The sequence below is a fragment of the Netta rufina genome (genome assembly GCF_964035555.1).
Source record: "Netta rufina genome assembly, chromosome: 5".
Lineage (NCBI taxonomy): Eukaryota > Metazoa > Chordata > Aves > Anseriformes > Anatidae > Netta > Netta rufina.
In genome coordinates, this window is record NC_140128.1 from 53,348,764 (window position 1) to 53,369,611 (window position 20,848).

Genomic DNA, 20,848 nt, shown 5'->3' on the forward strand with positions numbered 1-20,848 from the left:
GATTTTCCTGACGATCAAGGATGCATCTTTGTAAAAATCTGTTTGATGCAAAAATTACATCTTTGAAAAAAATCTGTTCTAGAAGCTCTAATCCCTGTGTCACAAAGTTTTGAACTAATCACAAACACTAAAAGAAATAGGCTTCTTTCTGATAAATGTTGTGCAAAATGTCCCCCCCCCCCCCTTTTTTTTTTCCATTTTTTTTCCCCCTCTCCTCCTGAGCAGCTCATAGTATTGCTCAGTGATGCACTTTGCCTTGCAAGAAAGGGGTAGGCAGAGCATTATTTGTAAGCCTGGTATCACCTAGGTCCAGCCTCTTCCCCGTGACTCACTGCAGCTCCCAGTTTGATGGCATGGCTCATCTCCTCCTACCTTCTTCCTCAGTCTCTTCAGATGTTTGCTCTGCTCCCACTTGTCCCTGCAGGCCACATTACACTGCCATACCAGGTTTCATTCAGCTTGAATCTGTTCTGCCCTCTGTTCCTGTCATGTTTCTTGTTTGTTGGACACCTTCACTCCACTCAATGCTTATCTAGAGCTAAAAGATATTATAACGCAACACTTGTTACAGCACATGACTGGAGATGATTCCTTCCATACTGTTATCCCTGCCTTTTTGATCATTTTTCCAAGCAGCAGGTAGAGGTTTAGGGCACAGGACAAAGGACAAAGTCACAGCAACCCCATTGCCTCAGATGAAGTCATACTGGTTTGACTGACTAGCATAGATAATACCAGTAGTGGAAATTAAGTGGAATGGACATCAGTATAAGCTACACAAACATACTGTGCCCTCAATGGCATTAATAGAATTTCCAGAGCTACTGGCATAGGTAGATCAGCATGGCTCAACACCCCAAACGATCCCAGCTCCAGGTTTATAGTTCCCCTGGGGGCTATGAATATATATATTCTTGTGTGTCCGTTGCTTCTACTGCTGTGGTTGTCAGCCACCAAACATAAAGCTCAGTGCAGTCTCTGGGGGAGAGAGACGTGTGGTTTAGCTGTGCTGCACTCACACCTTGGATGGCAGGGTGAACAAACCAGACGTGCTGCAAACAGCACTGCAGGGCTGTCACTGCTGCTGGGACTGCCTGGGAGATATAAAATGGAAACATCTTGCAGAGCAGAGAAAAATGGAAACCATCTTTACCTGGAATATAAGTAGTCAGCTCTCTTTGTCTTTTTTTTTTTTTTTTTTTTTTTTTTCCCTCCCCTCTTTCAAAATGGACCCAAAATTGACCCTAGCTAGATGACTCTTCTACCATAACCTCTAATGACCACACATTCATGGCCCTTTCATGCCAGCATTTCCCTATGCTCTATTTCTTCTAAGCTTTCCCTGTGCCATCTCTTTGCCTGTATCCTCAGCTGGGTGTCAAGCTGAAGCATCAGCTGGAGCCTGCAGACACTGCTGAGCAGATGCTGGAGCTGCTGCTTGCACAGCCTTATTGTTGTCCTGTGGCATTGTGCCTTTGTGCATTCAGTGGCTCCCAGCACATCAGCTGTGGATGCAAAGGCAAGACCTTGTATAAAGTAAAGGGTGATTGTTGGGCAAGTTTCTGGAAAAAAAATCCTCTCCTTGTGTTCAAATAACTGTGGTAAAATTAGAGTAGATACAGGCTGAGAGAAGGAGGTACAAGGTGGGAATGGCAGGAATTTGCACTGTGTTTATCAGCATATGAAGAGTGTTATATTTATACCAAGTGCAAGGAAGGCAGCATGATCTAGTGGGCATTTAGGAAGGTATTCACATTTCCACTAAACTACTATATAAGCTTTTCACCAGGGCTGCACGTGCCTTTGATGTTCCTTGAAGAGTGATTTTCTTTCCTTACCACAGATGAACTCAAACGTGCTTGAGAGAAGTCCAAGATTGAAAATTCAAGAGACATAGATTGAACTGCTGATTTACTACCAGCTGTGTGTGCAAAACAAATCACTCTCATATGCTCTGTTACAAGGGCTATAATGAACTAAAGATGTTACCTCACAGGTCCCTTGTGAGGCTTGGATCACTTTGATCAGAGATCCATAGATGATGAGTGAAGTGCCACTAGTGGTAAAGTAATCCTTAGATGGGGAGTAACATGGATACACTGCAATCTAGGAAGAGGGGAGTCTCCTTGCAGGCATTAATTATGTGAGTCTGACAGTTCATGGTGGTGATGGTGTATCTCATTTGATGTACCTTTAGATATACAGTTCAGCATATTGTGGGTCTTGAAAGCTTAGACTTAAGAATATTGAGTTATAGAGTTTCTGATTTGTCACTTAAATTTTAGGAGCATCATTTTTTAGAGAAAGCAAAAGCTTATATTGAACAATATCTATTGCCTTAACTGGCATTTCCTGTGGAGTGAGATACTCTTCAGTGTAAGAAACATTGTGAATCTCGTCAATATTTGTGTACGAAAATGTCTGGAACTCTCTTATGTTAAACTTCACAACCTTTCCCTTGAAATGTTAAATGTTATAACCTATATTTCAAGCAGGATTAAATGAAAGCAGTGAAAGAGATACTGCGTGAGTCTGTGCTGAAGTTGTGGTGGAACTGGCAGGTGTCTTCCTTTTGCGTGTCTGGCCATGCTATGGATTAAATCAGACTTGAAGGAGCAGTTTCCTGAGGATTTTCAATTTTATGTGCCAGCCACAACAGATCTGCAAGGCCCAAGACTTGGAAGGCATGTGCTCCTCTTGGAAATACACACCAAAGATAGTACAGGGCTAAGAGTCAAAATAAGATAGTATAGGTACATTCGAAATGTGCTTGAACTAAAATTCTCGGTCCTTGTTTACAGACATGATAAAGAACCAAATACATGAAACTGTATTTAAAAGGTTGCAGTCAGAAGTAATTAATGTTTAAAGTGACTGTATAACCATACACAGCCAACCTACATAAGTGCAGATCTCCAAGGGGTTTGTGATTAGTAGTTAGCCTTACTTCCTGCCTAATATATTGGTACCTTGAGATGTTATAAACACTATGTAGTGTTAAGAATTGTTCGGTGTGAAGACTTCATTGCAGTGACATATCCTTCTAGTCGAGGTTTCAGCACAAAATAGCCTGTTTCCACTTCTAGAGGAAGTCATCCCCATATCAGGCTAAACACTGATAACCTCCCACGTCTGCTTCCTACTTCTTCTTCCACCTGTACTGCTGTCACAGAAAGTCTCTGCTGAAAAGGACAGGATGAGACATCAGAGGTCACAGCAGCCCGTTGATCTGCAAGGGGAATTGTTGCTGCATTATATGAGATGAATTGCATCTTTCCAACCAGGTTCTGAGTGAAGGAACATAATGCTGAGAGGTGTGTTTGTTCACTGCATTGTTGTGATGCCCTGGCTCAGTGAGTTCACTATTGATTAAAGTACGGGTGATCAGTGGATCAGTTTTGCAGGCTTCTGTGTCAGCTTCCCTGTCTCTCATGGGTCTGACCACCCCAGTCCTTGGGGGTGTACCAGATGCACTGGAGAAGGTGCTTGCTCCCCTGAAGTCTCTTAGAACTGCCTTTTAACATGTCTGGGCCTGAGGGCTCCCAAGGGATGCCACTGTGTAGCATCTATGAGAAGTGTGGTTCTCTGCACCTATTCTGCACATGTAAAAGGCTTCCTTATCTTGAAGTGCACTGTGGAATGCAAACCTGAATTTCTTTAACCCAGGGAGTTTTCACACTGGATGAGTAGGTGGTCTTGTGGGTATCCACCTTGCTTCTCCTATTTGTCCAACAAGGCTTTGATTTTTATTATGTTTTTTATTTTTTTGCTCATTCCAGACCCCTTCCTCCTTCCTCCTTTGCAGGAGCCATGTGTACCCTCTGTGTACCCCAGCTTGTGCCCAGCTGCTGCAGGGTGATGCATCCTTAGCTGGCTGCAGGAGGAGTGAGGAAGAAGCTGGGCCTAGCACAACACCTTCAAGTATGATGTGGTAGTGGCTTTCCTGTGTGTTACACTGGTTTCTTCATCCTACTTCTTATAAAAAACCCACCTCTTTCCTCCTGTACTGTCCTCTTCCCTCATTTATTTATTTTTTTCTTCCCTGACTTCAGGTTCTCTCTCCTCATAGCCTCTCTGAAGCCACTGTGCATAAGAAATGAGGCAGTCTGTCTTAACCTGGGTGTCAGACTTGGATAGGTTTAGGAAAGATCTAATCTCTCAGGTCTGTAAGTTCAGCAGGCATTTAAAATAACAGCTCCAGATTTGATTTCAGTTTCTGTGTCAAACTTTGCATCCAAAACAATGACAGAAGCTCTGCAAAGCTTGGGATGGAGCAGCACAACTTCTGTGCTGGGCCCTGCTGGAGCTCCCACAGCCCAGCTCTCTGCTCCGCTCAGGCACCAGCTTGGGTGACGGGGACCAGCCTCCATCAGAAGCAATTTTTACACACATGAAGTGTAAGCAGAAAACTTCATTAACAAGCTGCTGACACAGCCTGACCCTTCTCTTGTCAGAGTTAATAGCTAAACTCCCACCTCCTCCAGTGGGGCAATATGAGATTTCCATCTTTACAAGTGCTCAGGAAGTACTGAGGTGCTGCTGCATGTCTGACAGCTGCAAAACTAGGGTGTTAGGAAGATGGAGCTTTATGATTATTTACTCTTGTCATAGAAAACTCTCCCTCTCTTTTTCTGTTTGTTCCTGAGTTTATTCTCCTGGGCTTTGCAGCATGTTATTGCAAATGTGGCAAGAGCCTGACTATTAAAAGCAGAGGCCAAAAGAATGCTCAGGAAGGTATAAGAAGTATTGTATCATGTTTGTGCACACATGCTTATCAAGTGAACATGTAAATATGTATTTGCTTGCATCTGCTAACAGAGTAATTCATGGCATGAGTGTGCATACACCATAGGGGATCTTGCTTAGAATTTTTAGTAAACACAGGACCACATACTGAGGTGCTTTTTCAGTCCTTACTCAGGAAAAACTCACAGCTGTAATGTTATAGCACTTACATGCAAAACAATAATATATTGCATAGGGTTTTTCTTTCAGCTCATAAGTTTACTCTTTCAGTCACGTAAGAGAGTAAAAAAGATGTACAACTGAAGTACTTTGTAAATAAATGACATTAGAAACTTTCTGATGTGCATCTTCAAGTCCACTGTAAGAGACTTAACCTCCTTGTTCTCAAAAGAAAAACAGGATTTTGTTTCCAGCCCAGAATTCATTAAACATCTTTGCTCTTCCATAGTCACCAATTTCCCCCTGTTATTTACAGAATTCTAGCACTTTTATGCATTTCTGAAAACTCAGGATAGCCATTCAAAACTCAAGGCATTAAAAAGTTGTGCTTGGACAATAGTTGTCACTAACCAAACTGAATCACCAGGCTCAGGGAAGGAATTTGGGCTTGTCCAATAAAACCAAGTAAGAGCAGGGCTAGTGTTTTGGTTATCAAATAAAGTTCCATAAAATATTTAAAGGCTAATTAAAAGTTCAGCTTTTACTTATCTCTTCTATAATACCTGGGGATTTAATTAATAAACAAGATTTTATTTTTTAAATTATTTTTAAAGGGCTAGAATGCTTTTTTTTTCTATTTTCTCTCTTTTTCTTTCTTAACAACATACACAGAAGCAATATCCCCCAAAGCAGACTTGCACTCGGACATGAGATGGAAAACTTGTGTTTATAAAAGCCATCTCCTTTTGCTTAAAGCAGTGAGATGTGCTGAGAAACTGGTACAGTATGACAACATTTTAAACACAGAGACAAGATTTATCTGGCTGGTATACAATATAAAACAAAAATTGAACACCAATGTTACAGCATTATACTGAAACAAACCACAGCAATTAGATGCTTTGAAGTCAAGCCTATATTTTCTTCAGCTTTTTTTTTCTTCTTTTTTTTTTTTTTTCATGAATTATTGATCTACTTTCCTCATTAAATGGAATGGCTGGCTCTTGCAGTAAATGGACAAGTGACTACAACATTTATATAATCAAATATCCTCTGCATCTGGCAATAAAACATGTTAGTGTATAAAACGCCCCTTCTGAATTGACATGTCTGAAAAACAGATTTTATAGTATAACAACATTCCTTTTCTTTTGTCTCTAAAACACAGCTTCCCTTACATCGTCATGCAATCCCATATTTTACAATGATCATATTAAGCAAAATATTTTCAAAGAGCCTGTATTGCCCATTGTGCAGTACAACATTTCTTGTCTATAATGAGATGTAAATAAACTGTCTCACTTACCTTATTTTCTCCATCTCTGCCGCAGAGGCCTACAAGAAATCAAATAATAGGAGCAAGTGAATGAAAGAAAACATTCACTCTGCAGATTTATGCATAGTTAAGGTTTCCAAATGGTTTTCGACAAGTGTCTACAAAGCGACGGTAAGCAAACCCCACATCTGCATTAGCTGAAAATAACATTGAGAGATTAACTCAGGAATAATGCAGCACGCTGCAGGAGCACTGTATACCCACGAGCCATGGGCAACAGAATGACTCAGTTGTAGCGCTGAGGCAGAAAATGGGGAGAGAAAGGAAAAGAAAAAAAAAAAAAGCAGCAGCAAGTAACAGGTTACTGTGCCTCCTGGATTTCACAGGAAAAGTTGAAATGCTGTGCTACCCTCTGCGTGGTGGGCATGGCAGCAGTGCTCGGCTGGCAGGGAAATTAAAGTGACTTCATCACACATGAATTTTGAGCTCAGTTCATCGTGTTTCACAGAGCCTGACAGATGGAGTGGACACAGGCTTGCATCCTTCGTGGGAGTTTAAAATAATCAAATTACTTTCCTCAAGTAATATGCTATCTTGACAATTAGCATTTCAGTATGTGTAGGCTTTTCATTAACCCCTTCATTGCTACTCACCTGCAACTCCAGTAACTCCCCAGTTCTTTCTGCCTGCCGGGCAGCTGGATTTCCATTAACCCTTTGGCAGTTGCCCATCAATTCTGCAGCCTTAAATCTTTACATCCCAGTGGAGCAGAAGGTGGTAATTTTATTAACCTGACTTGTTTCTTTTTACCATATAGATGCTGTAAATTCCTACTTATCTATAGCACGGAGCATTAATCTGTCAGTATGTACATGAAAAGCAGACCCCTTGGTTAACCCCTTGGTTTCTTTTTCATCATTATCTAGTGCAGATCCTTAATAGCTGCTTCCATTTCATCTTATCACACCACTGGCACAGGATCTCAGTAGTCCTTCTGGCCCCGCTTTACTGTAACTAGGGAATGAACATTCAGAGCAATCCTGCGATCTCTAGAGCCAGATAAATCCCAGCATCTCAGAATCTCTTATTTATACTGAAGGCATTGCCCATTAATCATGGACACTTTCAACCTTATTGATTAATGACTAACAATCATATTTGAGTATGAAATAAATTAAAGATTAAAAATAGGGAAATATTAATCAGTTAACCAGCAGGAAATTTGTCAAACTGCCTAACAAAAGATCCCAAATGACAAATTGTTGGTTCCTCATTGTGTCACTCATTTTTCTCTTCTTATTTATTCTTGATTTGCCCATTTGATAAGTTGTCAGTCAGGCCAGTGTTTGTGCGATGATTTCTGCTGACAGACATTAAGACTCTTAGGCATTCACCAGAACTTGGTACGCAAGAAGCCAGCTGCAGGAAAACCCCTCCTCAGCTTCCCAGAAGTGGATGTGATACACATTATGTGCTCCCTGCATGTCTGTTGGAAGCAGAGGATAGCCCATGGTAAATCCCAGATGTTAAGATTAATGTCTAACTCAGGGACCTGTAATTGCTTTCTCTAATTTGTATCTATCCATTGAACCCATGCTTATTCTGTAGTGTGCAGGAAATAGTTTAAACATTACCGATTGGAAAACAAACCACGGGGGCATTTCCCTGTGCGTAGGAAGCTGCTGGTGGCCCCATGGGCTTGCTACTTTGGTTTTCCTGAGATGTATTCTCAAAAAACTGTCCTAATCATCATGCTTCTGTCATTCTATGGAGAATTCATTTTTGCTGGAGCTACTCACTATGGCTTTACCTTGAACTGAGGGAGTCACCTGTGATGACTGAATACTTAAAGATCTGGTTTTAATGCTTCGACTTTGGCAGTATCTACAGATAGAAGGGGAAGTTGCCCAAGCTTTACTTTTGCCTAGTGCAAGAGTGAGGGTTCCATTTGATTACAGCACAGGATGGGGAAGAGGAGCTGTAGGTTGTTTTTTGTCTATATTCTATTGACCTCATCTGTGAAGCATTAGCTGCCAATCCCAACTGGAAATTGTTGGGGGAAAAAAAAGCACAGGAAAAGCCTGACACAAAAACAAAACAGAAAACTAAATCAAGCTACAATTACTTCTGTCAGATTTACTCTCTCTCTCTCTCTCTTTTTTTTCTCTTTATTTAATATGATTCTATTTATTTATCTATTTATTAATAAGAAGTCTCTTTTTTCCTTCCTCACAGTAAAGTTACTTTTTTTTTTTTTTTTTTTTTCCTTTGGACCATTGGGGATGTTCTTCTCTGCTTTTCTCTGACAGCCTGGTCAGTGAAGAGAATCTTGTCTCCTTGTCTGATGATGGGAGCAATGGCTTCAGATCAGCCCTCCTCAAACAGGATGCTCTGACCTGGGTCAAAGCCTTTCTGGGCTGTGGCGCTACAATGTTCTGTCTTCTGATGGGGATCTACTTCCAGTAAATGAATAAAAGCAGATGAAAGGACTAGATTCCAGGTATGTTTCAGGGGAATGTCCTAGCCTGCATATTAGAGAGTCAAATGTGCATACAGGAATCTAGGTGAAAATAAAGATAAGAGCATCCATAGAAATACAGCTTTCATACCAAGCAGTTTACTTTCTCAGACAATTATTTTCCTTTGGAAGACCTTTTTTTTTTTTTTTTTTTTTTTTTTTTTTTCTCCTTTTTTACTTCTTTTCCTTCTCTATTTTTTCCTTCTTTTATTCTTTCCTTCTCTCTTTTCCAGTTCTTGTCTTCTCTCCTCTCTTTTACAATTCTTATAATCCCTTCCTTAGAAATTCAAAATTATTTTAAAAGTCTGTGTTTCTGAAACAGCTCTGTTTTCACAAGATGGCATTTTTTACTGAGGCAAAATTGCTGTTTCCTAGCCAATTCCCTGCCACTGCTACAGCCTGTGGAAGCTTAGAGGCTACATCATCCTTAGACGGCTCTCTATGAAGGCTCCCATCTGAAACGTCCTACTGAATTGATTTTAAAATATATTCTAAACGGCTCTGAATTGGACAATTTTAGGGTGTCTTGTGGGACCTATTTCAAGTAGAAAGACTGAAGTTAAGGTTGGTATAAGGGTATCCTTTATGATATGTCATTTAAGAGTTGCTGCTTGCTAGTGAGTTGATTTATTGTAAGTGCTTCTTGATGTTTGAACTGAGCAGTGTGATTAGAGCCATGTGTGAGTTTTTTAATAACATTTTTAATTAAAATCAGTAATTACCTTTAATTACAGAAGTATCAGATGTAATTTAAATACTTTTTTTTTCTTAAAAAAAAAAAAAGCAAAACAACATCAAGGCAGTGTGACTAAAGAATTTTTAATCATACTAAAAATAACAATTTTTGCCATTATCAAATAGATTCGCCTTCGTAATTCAATGACTTCCATTTCTGTACACTGTCTCCTACATAAAATATGGAGATTGGATTGAAGATTTTCCTTTCCATGGAAGTCCTTGGTGTGCTAACTTTGCCTTCGAGCACTTTCAGGCAGTGTCTAAAAGTGTTGGTAGATATTTGTCTGGTTTTCAAGTATATATTTTTTTTAAAGTGTGAAACAGAACAATCAACAAGATTCTTTTCTGAAAATGGCAAGCAAGTCCATTTTGCAACAGGTATTCTAAAGTCGTTGTCTTCCTCTTCTTACTCCTCCTTCTCCTCCTCCTCTTCCTCTTCCTCTTCTCCTTCCTCTCCTTTCTTCCTCATCTTCTTCTTCCTTCCTCTTCTTCTTCCTCTTTTTCTTTTTCAGTGTTTGTTTTAAATGGCTATTTGATATTCTTTGCTATTTGTTATATATATATTTTTGAGAACAGTCATTCACTTGCTTGACTGAAAGTGGGGATGTTGTTAATGGAAACCCCAGGAATTTTACTGTGGCTTTTTTTCCATTTAGAATGTGGTTACTGCTTTTTAGTCAGCATGACAACCTTTCAATTGTTTTCAAGTCAGTAGAGCAAATGAAAAACACTGTGATCCCCTATTTTTTTAATCTCCCCATATTTAATTAATGAGTCAAACAACCACAAGACAATGGCAGAACATTCTTAGTCATTTTCGTACATAAAACTTAATATAGTGATCAAATTCTTTGATTGTTTATTCTTATATGATTAGTGTTTGCAATGTTGATTGTTGAACCAAAATCTTTTTATTAAGGTAGAAAATCAGGCTGACAGATCTCTCAGCTATCTAATAAAATGTCCTTTCCCTAATCTTACGGTCAATTTTCATTCCTCTGTATCTTCCCAGATAATGTCTGAAAGAGAAGGTCTTTCCAGGAGGTGACAGCTATTCTCTCTCTCCCTCTCTCTCTTTGAATTCAACCTTTTTTTTTTTTTTTTTTTTTTTTCTTTTCCCTAGATTATTTTGCTTTCTTGGAAATACATGTTTCATTTTATAAGGAGAGACAGCTCCCTGAACCTGGCTCAGTACTCACCAGTACTTACCTTTGAGTTCAGCGGACTTTAGGTTGACATGTTGGCTACCAAACATATAAGACAAGAAAGGGCAGCAAGAAATTACTTCTGCTCATTTAGTCTGACATATTACTTTAAGTTGGTCAGTACTGTGGAATTCACTTTTATTTCTGTAAATGAGAAACTGTAAATGAGAGTTCAGCCACTGCTAAAGTCTCGTGTATTCCCAGTGCATTTGTAAACTGCCACGTTTTCAATCACAACTGTTTCACTTCAACATTCCTTTTGTTTTCACAGTTCTACTAATGACTGATTGACACGAATCAGTTTGGCCATTTCCTTTTCTTTTCTACAGGGTACAAGAGTAAAAGAGTTGATTTAATAAAATGTATGGACTACATAATTTGATAGGATCAATCTTTAATTAGACTCGACCCATTTTTAGAGATAAAGTAGAGGCTTCAAAGAACTACTCAAGTGATGAGAAAAATATAGAAATTTATTATATAGGAACTTTCATAGAACTAAGGAAACATCTGCATTTGATTTGGCTTTACATGTTGACTGTATCTAATGGATTTTTATCAAAGAAGAATAATCTTTCTGTAAAACTCTTGCCTGAAATTGTCATAGAGATACAAAGAAAATTAAATTGTCATAGAGATACAAAGAAAATTAAATTTAGTTTTCCATGGCTGACACTGTAATAGATATTTTGTTCAGAAAAGACTACCTCCATGAACACCTCCAAACCACAGGCCATAAAACACCTCCACTGTTCTCAGACCATTCAAAGACACTTAGTATACAAAAGGTGAAGAGGCATAGTGATTCACTTCAGGAAGAAGGCAGAAGAGGTCAAGAACATCTCTAATATCCTATGTCCCTGCAGTAAAGGATGTATTAGGATCATTGGACATTTTCCCTTGCAAAAAGGAACATTATGTTTATTACAAAGAATGAGAGGATTTCATTAAACTGTAGGGTTTTTGCATGTTGGACCTGAGGAAAATTATCTGACAATCAATTTAGACATGAGTAAACAAGAGTAAGACATACCAATTCTCACTGTACCACCAAGAGCAGCATTGTATCATTTCAGCATCCCCTCCCTCTCTGGCACAAACTTCTGATGCTTTCTAAAGCAGAGGAAGAAGCTCTCCACAGTCAAGTGGGAGAGACAAATAGAAGAAAAAGACAAATAGAAGCTCAGACCTTTGGAACTAATAGCATATGACAAAGATATGCTGTATACAGGCCCACCTCAGTAAAGAAACAAATAAATTATCTTTTTAATTCTTAGAGAAAACAACTAAGTTCAACACCCAAAATGTTCACACCATACCGTACCTCCAGATCATCACTACTCTGTCACGCGAAGTCTATAAGCCTGTTGAGCTCCATCTCGAAAAAGTTATTTTTTTTCCCCATGTGTTCCTGAACACTACTAAACTGATGGAAATCAGAGGGTGATTCCAACCATGCTAAATTGTGTATGAGCAGTTTTTCTCTGTTTAATCTTGAAGCAGGTTTGTTTAAATTTAAAGCACGTTACTCCTACATTATTATTATTATTATTTTTAATTCCAACATGCAGTTATGAAGATATGTCTTATTTGAGAGGGAAAGCAAGACATGATTCTTTGACTGCTCTCAGAAGATTATACTCATTCCTTCTGTCATTTCAGTGTCCCTTCTCTGGATCTATTCCAAATTAACTTAATCTGATTTGCAATGGTCTGATTAGGGCTGTATATCATGTACAAAACACGTTGCCAGTACCTTGTATAATAATACGAATGCTTCAGCATCTCTAAAGAGAATATATCTGTGGTATGTCTTAGGCTTGTCTCAGATTTCCCATAGTTCAGCTGTATTGGAGGCTCATAGCTATTTTACAGTCTAACAGTACACCTAGATCTCAGTTTCTCTGCTACTTCCAAATGAGACCCACTACATGAAGCCTTTACATGGATGGATTTGTGTTAAATTGCATCCTATTTCCATTATTCTATTTATCATGTATGCAAACCTGATTATGAACTCACGATTACTATTAAGCATTTGTAATTGGATGCATCCAAAAACTTATTGTAAAGTTCCATTAGCAAACAGACTTCCTTTTAAACATATATATTTTTTTAATACAATTTTCATTCAGATTAATAATCTTGATTTACTCTCTGTTTTATCAGTTTTAAACAGTAATTTTCAGATGAGCATTTTATGTACTGCTTTGTGCAAATCTAGATAGATCAAAATACATTCCTTTTGTCTGAAATTGGTTCCTTTAGCAGTTTTAACAAAAGTATCTTTTTGTGTTTTATGCTACTTCTCTGCATCCGTGACTGCTCAGCTTGCTTGACCATGTAAGCCTTCACCCTCCTTTGTGTTACATTTTCTCTTTACCAGTTAGAATATGACATTTGAACCAATGCACTCAGTGAAAAGCTTTTTCTTCTGGGCTTGCTGCTTCATATGACAATCTATCAGGATCTTGAGATGAGGATTACCATAAGATTCCTGATATCAGCAAGGTGAATGAGCCCAACTTGCTCTCTTTACCTATGGTAGTTATTTTTGTGTCTTCTTCCTTAATCAGATATCACAAAATTACCCTCACATTCACTATCATCCCTATTTAAAGGTGAGACAAATTAGCATTTTAAATAATTGGACCATATCTAAATTATCCTGAACTTCTCTCTGACCTTCAGCATACACTAGGTCTTCCTTTTTTAAAAAAAAAATTTTTATAAAAAAAAAAATATCTTTTCCTGTTTATATAGTTGAAGATCTTTTTAGAGCTAGTCTTGAAAAATCCTTAGCAAGGTCTATATTCAATGAAATTCTTGCTGAGAGAGTGGGGAATAACCACAACAAAAATGAGATAGAAACCTTGGGCATTTTTCTCACTCTAGGCCTTTAAGTTCTCCACAGTGTATAATGCATGTGTGAGTATGTATCAAATAACCAAAAATTAAAATGAAAATATAACCTACAGGCTTCTCTTTCACATGCTTCGGAAAACATAACATTCTCAAGCTGTTTTATTTCCTAATATTTTAGGATCTTTGTTTTGCTTCCTTAGTTTCATTTTCACTCTGTAAAGTCTCAGAGCCAGCTTCCCAATAGGGGTAAATTAGCAGAGCTCCAGTGAAGTCAAGCCTTGTTGATTGATACCACTAGAAGCTCTGCTCTTAAATGGCTGTTTTGGTGAGTCAAGCTGATTTCTGTGATACCCAGTACTCTCAGCTGGCATGAGATGCTACAGTCCCTCTGTTTCTCTATCTCAAAAAACAAAAAACAAACAAACAAACAAAAAAGCCCCCCAACCAAAACAAACAAACAAAACAGAATCACAGAATCACAGAATTTTCTAGGTTGGAAGAGACCTCAAGGTCATCGAGTCCAACCTCCAACCTAACGCTAACAGCCCTCAAAACCAAAACCAAAGAAATAACAGCAACAAACAACAAAAAAACAGTCCCAATGAACTTGCACCTGATCTCTATGTTGCTTGGCAAACCATCCAGTGAAACCTGAACAAAGACTACCAAAATTAGGCAGCTTTTTGCCTCAAAACAACAGTTAAGACTCCCAACTGCTCAGTATGCTTTTTCTCAGTCAGATGATTTGAACTTGTACAATTAGTTAATGTGATTAAATTGGCTATTTGTATTAAAATAGTCCTTGTAGCCATCAGCAGAGATGAGGCTCCACGGTGCTAGGAGCTGTACAAACTAGTCATGTAAAGAGGAAAGCCTTTCTCTGACAATCTGACTGGCTAAAATAGACACAGATCCATTCAGTATTTTCTTCATTTGTATGATGCCAAGACATAGTAGCACTTGTGTTTTGTGGGACTGGATTGATGAACTATGTTTTCTTAACAGTTCTTCAGCATCATATGACTCCACAGAATTTCAGAAGGTGAAAACAGAGAGGTGAAACCAAGCTGTCTCTCCAGCTGACCCTCTGTACACTTCCAGCTAGCTTGACTCCAGTATGACCCCACCAGGTACAGTTCATCAGTATTGTAAGTGAGCGGAGGCTGAGAAGCCAGAAGAAAATGTAATCTAATTGACTAACTGGAGTCTGTGTGTCTTAAACCAATACATGGCACTACTTACTGCACATTGCCAATATACTTCTGTGGGTGTCTATATTACAGACATTGTTAACTGTAATTATAGACATTACATTAAAGTATTTAACCACAACAGCTGCCATTTAAAAAGCTCCTGTTTGTCAATACATAAAATAAAGTTATGTTTGAGGCAGTCCATTTAAAAAGCTCCTGTTTGTCAATACATAAAATAAAGTTATGTTTGAGGCAGTCAGGAGTAACTGGTGCACTGACTCCTGACTTGTTAAGGGTGACGTGGTAATGAGTGGGACCAAAGCTTGGGTCATCGTGAACCAGGACGGCTTATGAATTCTAAAACAGCTGACAAAAGTCCTGCACATTATTGTGTTTGCATCTTTATATCTCTACATATGTCTCTACATACTAGAGATGTTTTCTTCGTGAATGCTGGCGACAGGAAGTGGGAGAGAGAAATGAGAGGGGGAGCAGAACTGCAAAATTCCTACGTCCTACACTCATAGAGTTCTGTTTGTTACAAAACATGTATTTTCTGCTCTAACTACATCTACTTCTGTCTAGGTGATGGAAGCAATCACCCATGGCCCTGTTATACAAGCTTTTAACCATTTACTTCTTATCACAGTCACTAGCTTTGTGCCTTGTTTTCAGCACTACCCTCAAAGGAAGACAAAAAGAATGCTAAGAGCTGGAAAACGCTACTAGCAAAACCAAGACAGAAATGGGTTAAGCTGTGGGATGTCTCATTAAGTTTGAAAGCATTTAGGTACAACTTTCCTATTACTGGGCGGAACTTCCTTATCTTTGACTGCTCCGCCACTAAGAAAGGACAGCACAGACCAGCACAAGCATTTCTTTCAGCAAATGGGGAATGTCTGTTTTACTGCCTTCAGATGAGGCAGTTCCTAAGGCACAGTCACTTCCCTAGGATCCAGGCACTGGGGAATCAAGTGAGCGTCCTAAAAATAGAGCTTTTATGTTCATGCCTTTTGTCACTTATGAACTTATCTGTGGGCAGGGAAGAGTAAAATAAACTAGGTACAGTGATATACACAGACAATACCACAGACATTTCCTTCAAAAGAAAGCCAAACTTCAAAGCTTTCACTTCTTCTGTCACACAACACTGGTGGAAAACAATATCTATTTATTGATTCACCTTCTTTTTTATCCCATTTTCAACCAATGTATGTGGTGCTTCAAAGTCATATCAGTGAGACTATATCTATTTCTGGAACAATGGGTATTCCAGTGAATAAAATGCCATGGCCTATGACAGATCTTTTGGATTTATGCCTGTAATTGTTTAAGAAGAGAACTTTACTTAAGCAATAAAAGAATGAGGTAAGAGAATAATATTAAGGTATCTTTGATATTCCTTGTTCAAACCAGTCTCTCTCTTCGCCAAAGGAATAGGATCCTCCTAACAATAATTATGGATGAGATTAAAAAACAAACAAAACAAACAAACAAACCAAAACAAAACCACCTCTCCAAATCCACAGCAAACTATGAAAGAATTAGGATTTTACTGGAATGAAAGGAACTGGTTCTAGTCACCACTTCAGTTTATATGCCAGGGCAGTGTAAGTATGGGTAAGAAAAGAGTAGATCATATTCCTTGAAGTGCTGTTGGTTGACAGTGGATTACTTTTTTACCACAAAACGTATGTGCAAAACCTACACTGTTCATTCGAATTCTCAGTGGTGTTAGGGTCAATGCAAATATGGATCTGTAAAACAGGCTTAAAAAGTTGCATGCCTCAGTCATTTGCTATTAAAGATATGAGTCTTCTGCTATTTACCTGGAGGTCAAGAGATGATGGGAGGCCACTATATATTTATAATAGACAATTAGATAAAAAAGACATATTTACTGAGAGCCTTAAGATGCTTAATAATAATTACCATTAAAATATCTTCAAGGTACAGGGCTTAGAGAGGTACCTATTTTACAGAGAGCGTAAGTTCTTTAAGGGAGTCCCAAGGTCAGGTGTTGATGTTGTAAGGTAGAAGAGACTTGAACCTTTACTCTCCCAAGTCTTCAGCTAATTTGCTAACTTCTTAATTGATCAATTTCTTTCTTTCTTTCTTTCTTTCTTTCTTTCTTTCTTTCTTTCTTTCTTTCTTTCTTTCTTTCTTTCTTTCTTTCTTTCTTTCTTTCTTTCTTTCTTTTCTCTCTTTCTCTCTTTCTTTCTCTCTTTCTCTCTCTCTCTCTCTCTGTCTCTCTCTCTCTCTCTCTCTCTCTCTTTCTTTTAGTCAAGGTATGAAAGTGAGAAAATCTCCTTTTTTTCTACTCCTCTCTGCAATCCTGCATAAGATTCAGCCAGATTCTTACTAAAATATTGTCTAGTAAATAAGGCAAAATATTTCCTAAGCTGCAGTGGTTTAGGTTTCTGCAAAGCCAGTGTTACTGCTCTGTATCAGCATTGCTGATTCCAGTTGTGTTATTGTAATAATTTCAAGCATAAAGTGACTTCTATGCTGGACTTAGATGGTGTCTTAATTGCTGTAGGGTCATAAGAGGTCTTTTCTTTTTATATTCTTGCATTCTGCATTAACATTCTTCTCAGGGGTTCTTTTCTGCAAGTTTAAAGAAGTCTGCTCTTACTCCTACACAAAATGTAGAATTGTTAGGCTTTACTGTGGAGACATCAAATCAGACTCTGGAGATTCCTTTGTCAAAAAGGAAGCTGTATTGTTAAAATTACATCTGGCTTTTGCACGTGTCACATTTCACAAGAGCATTGAGCTCGCATTATCTAGTGGCTTTGCTTGCAGTCTTTCTTCATGCAGTGCTATTTTTAGATTTTCATCCTGTTGGAATTCAATAGTCTTGTTGTCAAGGCAAGCAAGAGAAGATAGCTAAGGTTGAATTTGTCAATGATTCAGCCATGTTTTTTATTACTACTACTATATAAGTGTACCACAGCAGGGGACAAATACCACAATCAGGATATATAATTGCACGGAACTGTCAGGTTTTAAACTGAAATTATCAAGTGCTTACAAACCAGGTCTGAATCATTGCAGAATAAGTAGAAGGTTATTAGAAGATGTTTGGGAGAATTTGTAGCTTTCCTGAAAGAAATGTGTGCCCCCCTTGCTTTGATTTCAGCTGGTATTTTGCCCTTTTTCCTTCTCCCGTTCCCCTTATCTCTCCATGGGCACTGTCTTTCATATACCTTTACTGTCACATGAAGGAGAAAAGAAGTTGGCTGTGGAGTCAGATAAGGACAGCGAAGGATCATATGAGAATATTATCCTACCCCAGTGAATGATAAGAAATGAGGACTTCTGCACTTAAACAGAATCAGAATCAAAATCCATGAAAAAGGCTGATTCCAGTGGGGTACAGATTGGGATTTAATAGTGACTTTACACTGAGCAACTGAAAAGCCATGAGTGAGAAAGCAGATGTAATTCTTAATAGATGAGTACCTTTGTAATGTATACCTATTTATACAGTGCTAAAGGTACACAACCAGCAAAGCACATCATCTCTATGCAGTACACAGTGAAATACAAGTGGTATTTCACTGAAAATGGGGTGCTCTTGTGCTTAGCACAGCTCCTGTGCCATATGGAAAATAGAGCTTCAAAGACTAACAAATTATAGCCCTCAGTGATTTCTGAGATTCTTACTGTGCCCTCTTAAACACTGTAACTTTGATTTAGAAGACATGGGATATTTCCTTTAATGAAATTAAAATTAGGAAGTGCTGTCAAATGCACAAACACTGTGATGGCTCCCCTGTCACTGGGTGCATGTATCCTGAGATGTTTGGGTGATCAGGAGACATATGCACTTGCTCTTGCTGTAGCTGTAACTAGGAGGCCCCAAAGGCACAGGGAGCTGCAGGGACTGAAGATTCTGGTTTGAGGCTTCTCAGGTCACAGCCTGTGCATGTGCGACCAGAGACAGCAGGCCTGGGGATGGCAAAACTCTTGCTCTGAACTGTCAGAAATGAGCTCGGCACTTTTCATGCTGGCTGAAACCTGCCAGCACACTAAAACTAAGTTTCTAGATATTGGACACCCACTGTACTGATTAAAAAAGGATGTAAAGGTGGCATATTATATATGCAAAATAAAATACCTACTTCCAGATGTCCAAAAACTCTTAAATTTTCCTGTTCTACAAATTTAAGGCTAGACCAAAATTTTTAAACAATAAGCCATAAACTTCAGTTGTTTTAGTGCTTTACAGCAGGAAAACCTGATTATTAACAGTTTGCTTTTTGCAGTGTGGAAGATTTGCAGGACTGAAGTACCAGTCTCCTAGCAACCACAGATCCTCTAAGAATCTTCTCTTTGATAGTCCCTAAAATATGTTAATGCCACTAGATATTGCAAAGTAAAACACTGGGACCCACACCTAACGATATAAGGAATTTAGATTTATACCTTCAGTCCAGAACAACAATGCTACTGCATACAGTCTGCAATTGTAGCACAGTTCAGATGGTGACTCAACGTGGTTTGGGTTGCTATCCATTTTTGTTTTGTTTAATTAGATTCTCATTATCAAATCCCAGCAGCACAAATGCTTATACACATAACTGTGTACATGAGCGGTCCCAGTTAACTTGGTGTGACTATTTATGTGTTTAATTACTTGCTGGACTGAAGATTTACTGTCTGATTTTCAGCAGACAATATTTTAAAGGTACTGCTCCTCTCTTTCCCTGGTTATCTACATGCATCTTATTAGGAGAGTATTCTCTGACTATCTGTTACACATATGCTGAGAAATAGTCAGAGAAATTAAATCCTGAAAACAAAGTTCAAAGCTCACATCCTCATGGGAGATTTTGATTCATCAATTATGTTGTCCTCAGGGCATCCACAGAGTGCCTCACCCTCTGGAGTACAGTAAATCTTTCAAGGTGCAGCCCTGAGAGCAAGAGGGAAATAAAAAAGGAGCAAGCATGTTAATCAATTCAAATGCCTACTACAAGGGACAGCTGCAGTGGTGTGCCAAGAGACATCAAAAGGGCTACACAGATGTAAGCCAGCCCAGGATGCAGGAGTCTGCATTTAATGTAGAATCCCAAAGGATATATTCATGCTGCTGAATTGCTATTTTTAATGAATGAAGCAGGAAGGACCGTAGTGTCAGGCAGAACTTGTTTGGAGGGACTGAAATTCCAGATTTCTGAAAAATAGGGAGGACAGTTCACTTTTTATTTATTTATTTTTTTTTAAGACTTCCCTGCATCACTCCTGGTGTAATGGAGAGACAAAATATAAGAGTTCAAAGAAAAATAAACTGTATAAATAAGGTTCTTACAAATCTTGGAATTAGCAAAAATGGATCCCCCCCGCTGGAACTGTGCTATAAAGAATGGTCTGTATGTCAGGCCTCTGTAAGGCAGTTGTGATAATTACACAAAGCATAGCATTTCTCATCCGCTTCTACTGATTATTGTTTAAATGCCATAGAATCTCATTAGTTCAATCTTTATTACATTCATTATAGAGGCTTCACCAGGAAGAAAAAGGCTTCCCCTTCTTGCTTATATAGGCAAAGGACAAGTGACTCTTTGTGGTCAGAATATCTGACTGGTTTCTTTTAGAGTGAAAAAAGAGATAGCAGAATGAAAGTGAAATGTCTGAGAGACAGTTTTGTGTCTGTCTCCTCCATAGCAGACTTGTCTGAGCTCTTTGAGTGCAACAGGGAAGGGAACTTTCCTTCTATTTAAAGCACATCTATTCGCAGCATGTTGAAAAGAGCTGCCACTAATTTCTGTGCTTGTAATCAGTAAGCAAAGCTACAGTAAAGTGGAGGGGGATCCTCAGGTAATGAAGTCCTCTATAACTGAGGGCTGTGGCCTTTTTGGAGTAACAAAACCAGGTACTTCTAGATCTTCTAGATTTCTGAAACCACTAAGAAGTATTGTAGATGTTTGTGTGCTTGTGTGTTCTGTTATTGTGTCCTTTCAGAAGTTACTGCAAAGGCAAGGAAATTTTCTTCTGTGAGTTCTTTGATGTTGTCAAAAGACACTGCCAGTCAGGTGATTACTATAATGGTCCAAGAGGTAAGCTACCTATAAATTGGATTTATAAGTAAAGAAAATAAAAAGGAAATTAAAAAAAAAATCATAAACTGGCTTTTTTTCTT

At 38.5% G+C, this 20,848-nt stretch overlaps 1 protein-coding gene across 2 annotated transcripts in view; it reads right to left on the reverse strand.

Annotated features, from left to right (window-relative positions):
- The window catches only part of BEGAIN (brain enriched guanylate kinase associated), a gene marked incomplete at both ends in the record, with an annotated part of 159,127 nt that overhangs the window by 107,714 nt on the left and 30,565 nt on the right, over positions 1-20,848 (reverse strand). For both annotated transcript variants that reach the window (XM_084288593.1, XM_084288592.1), the window contains one exon: positions 6,212-6,240. In XM_084288593.1, coding sequence (XP_084144719.1) covers positions 6,212-6,240 — 29 coding nt within the window. The remainder of the gene's footprint in view (positions 1-6,211; positions 6,241-20,848) is intronic.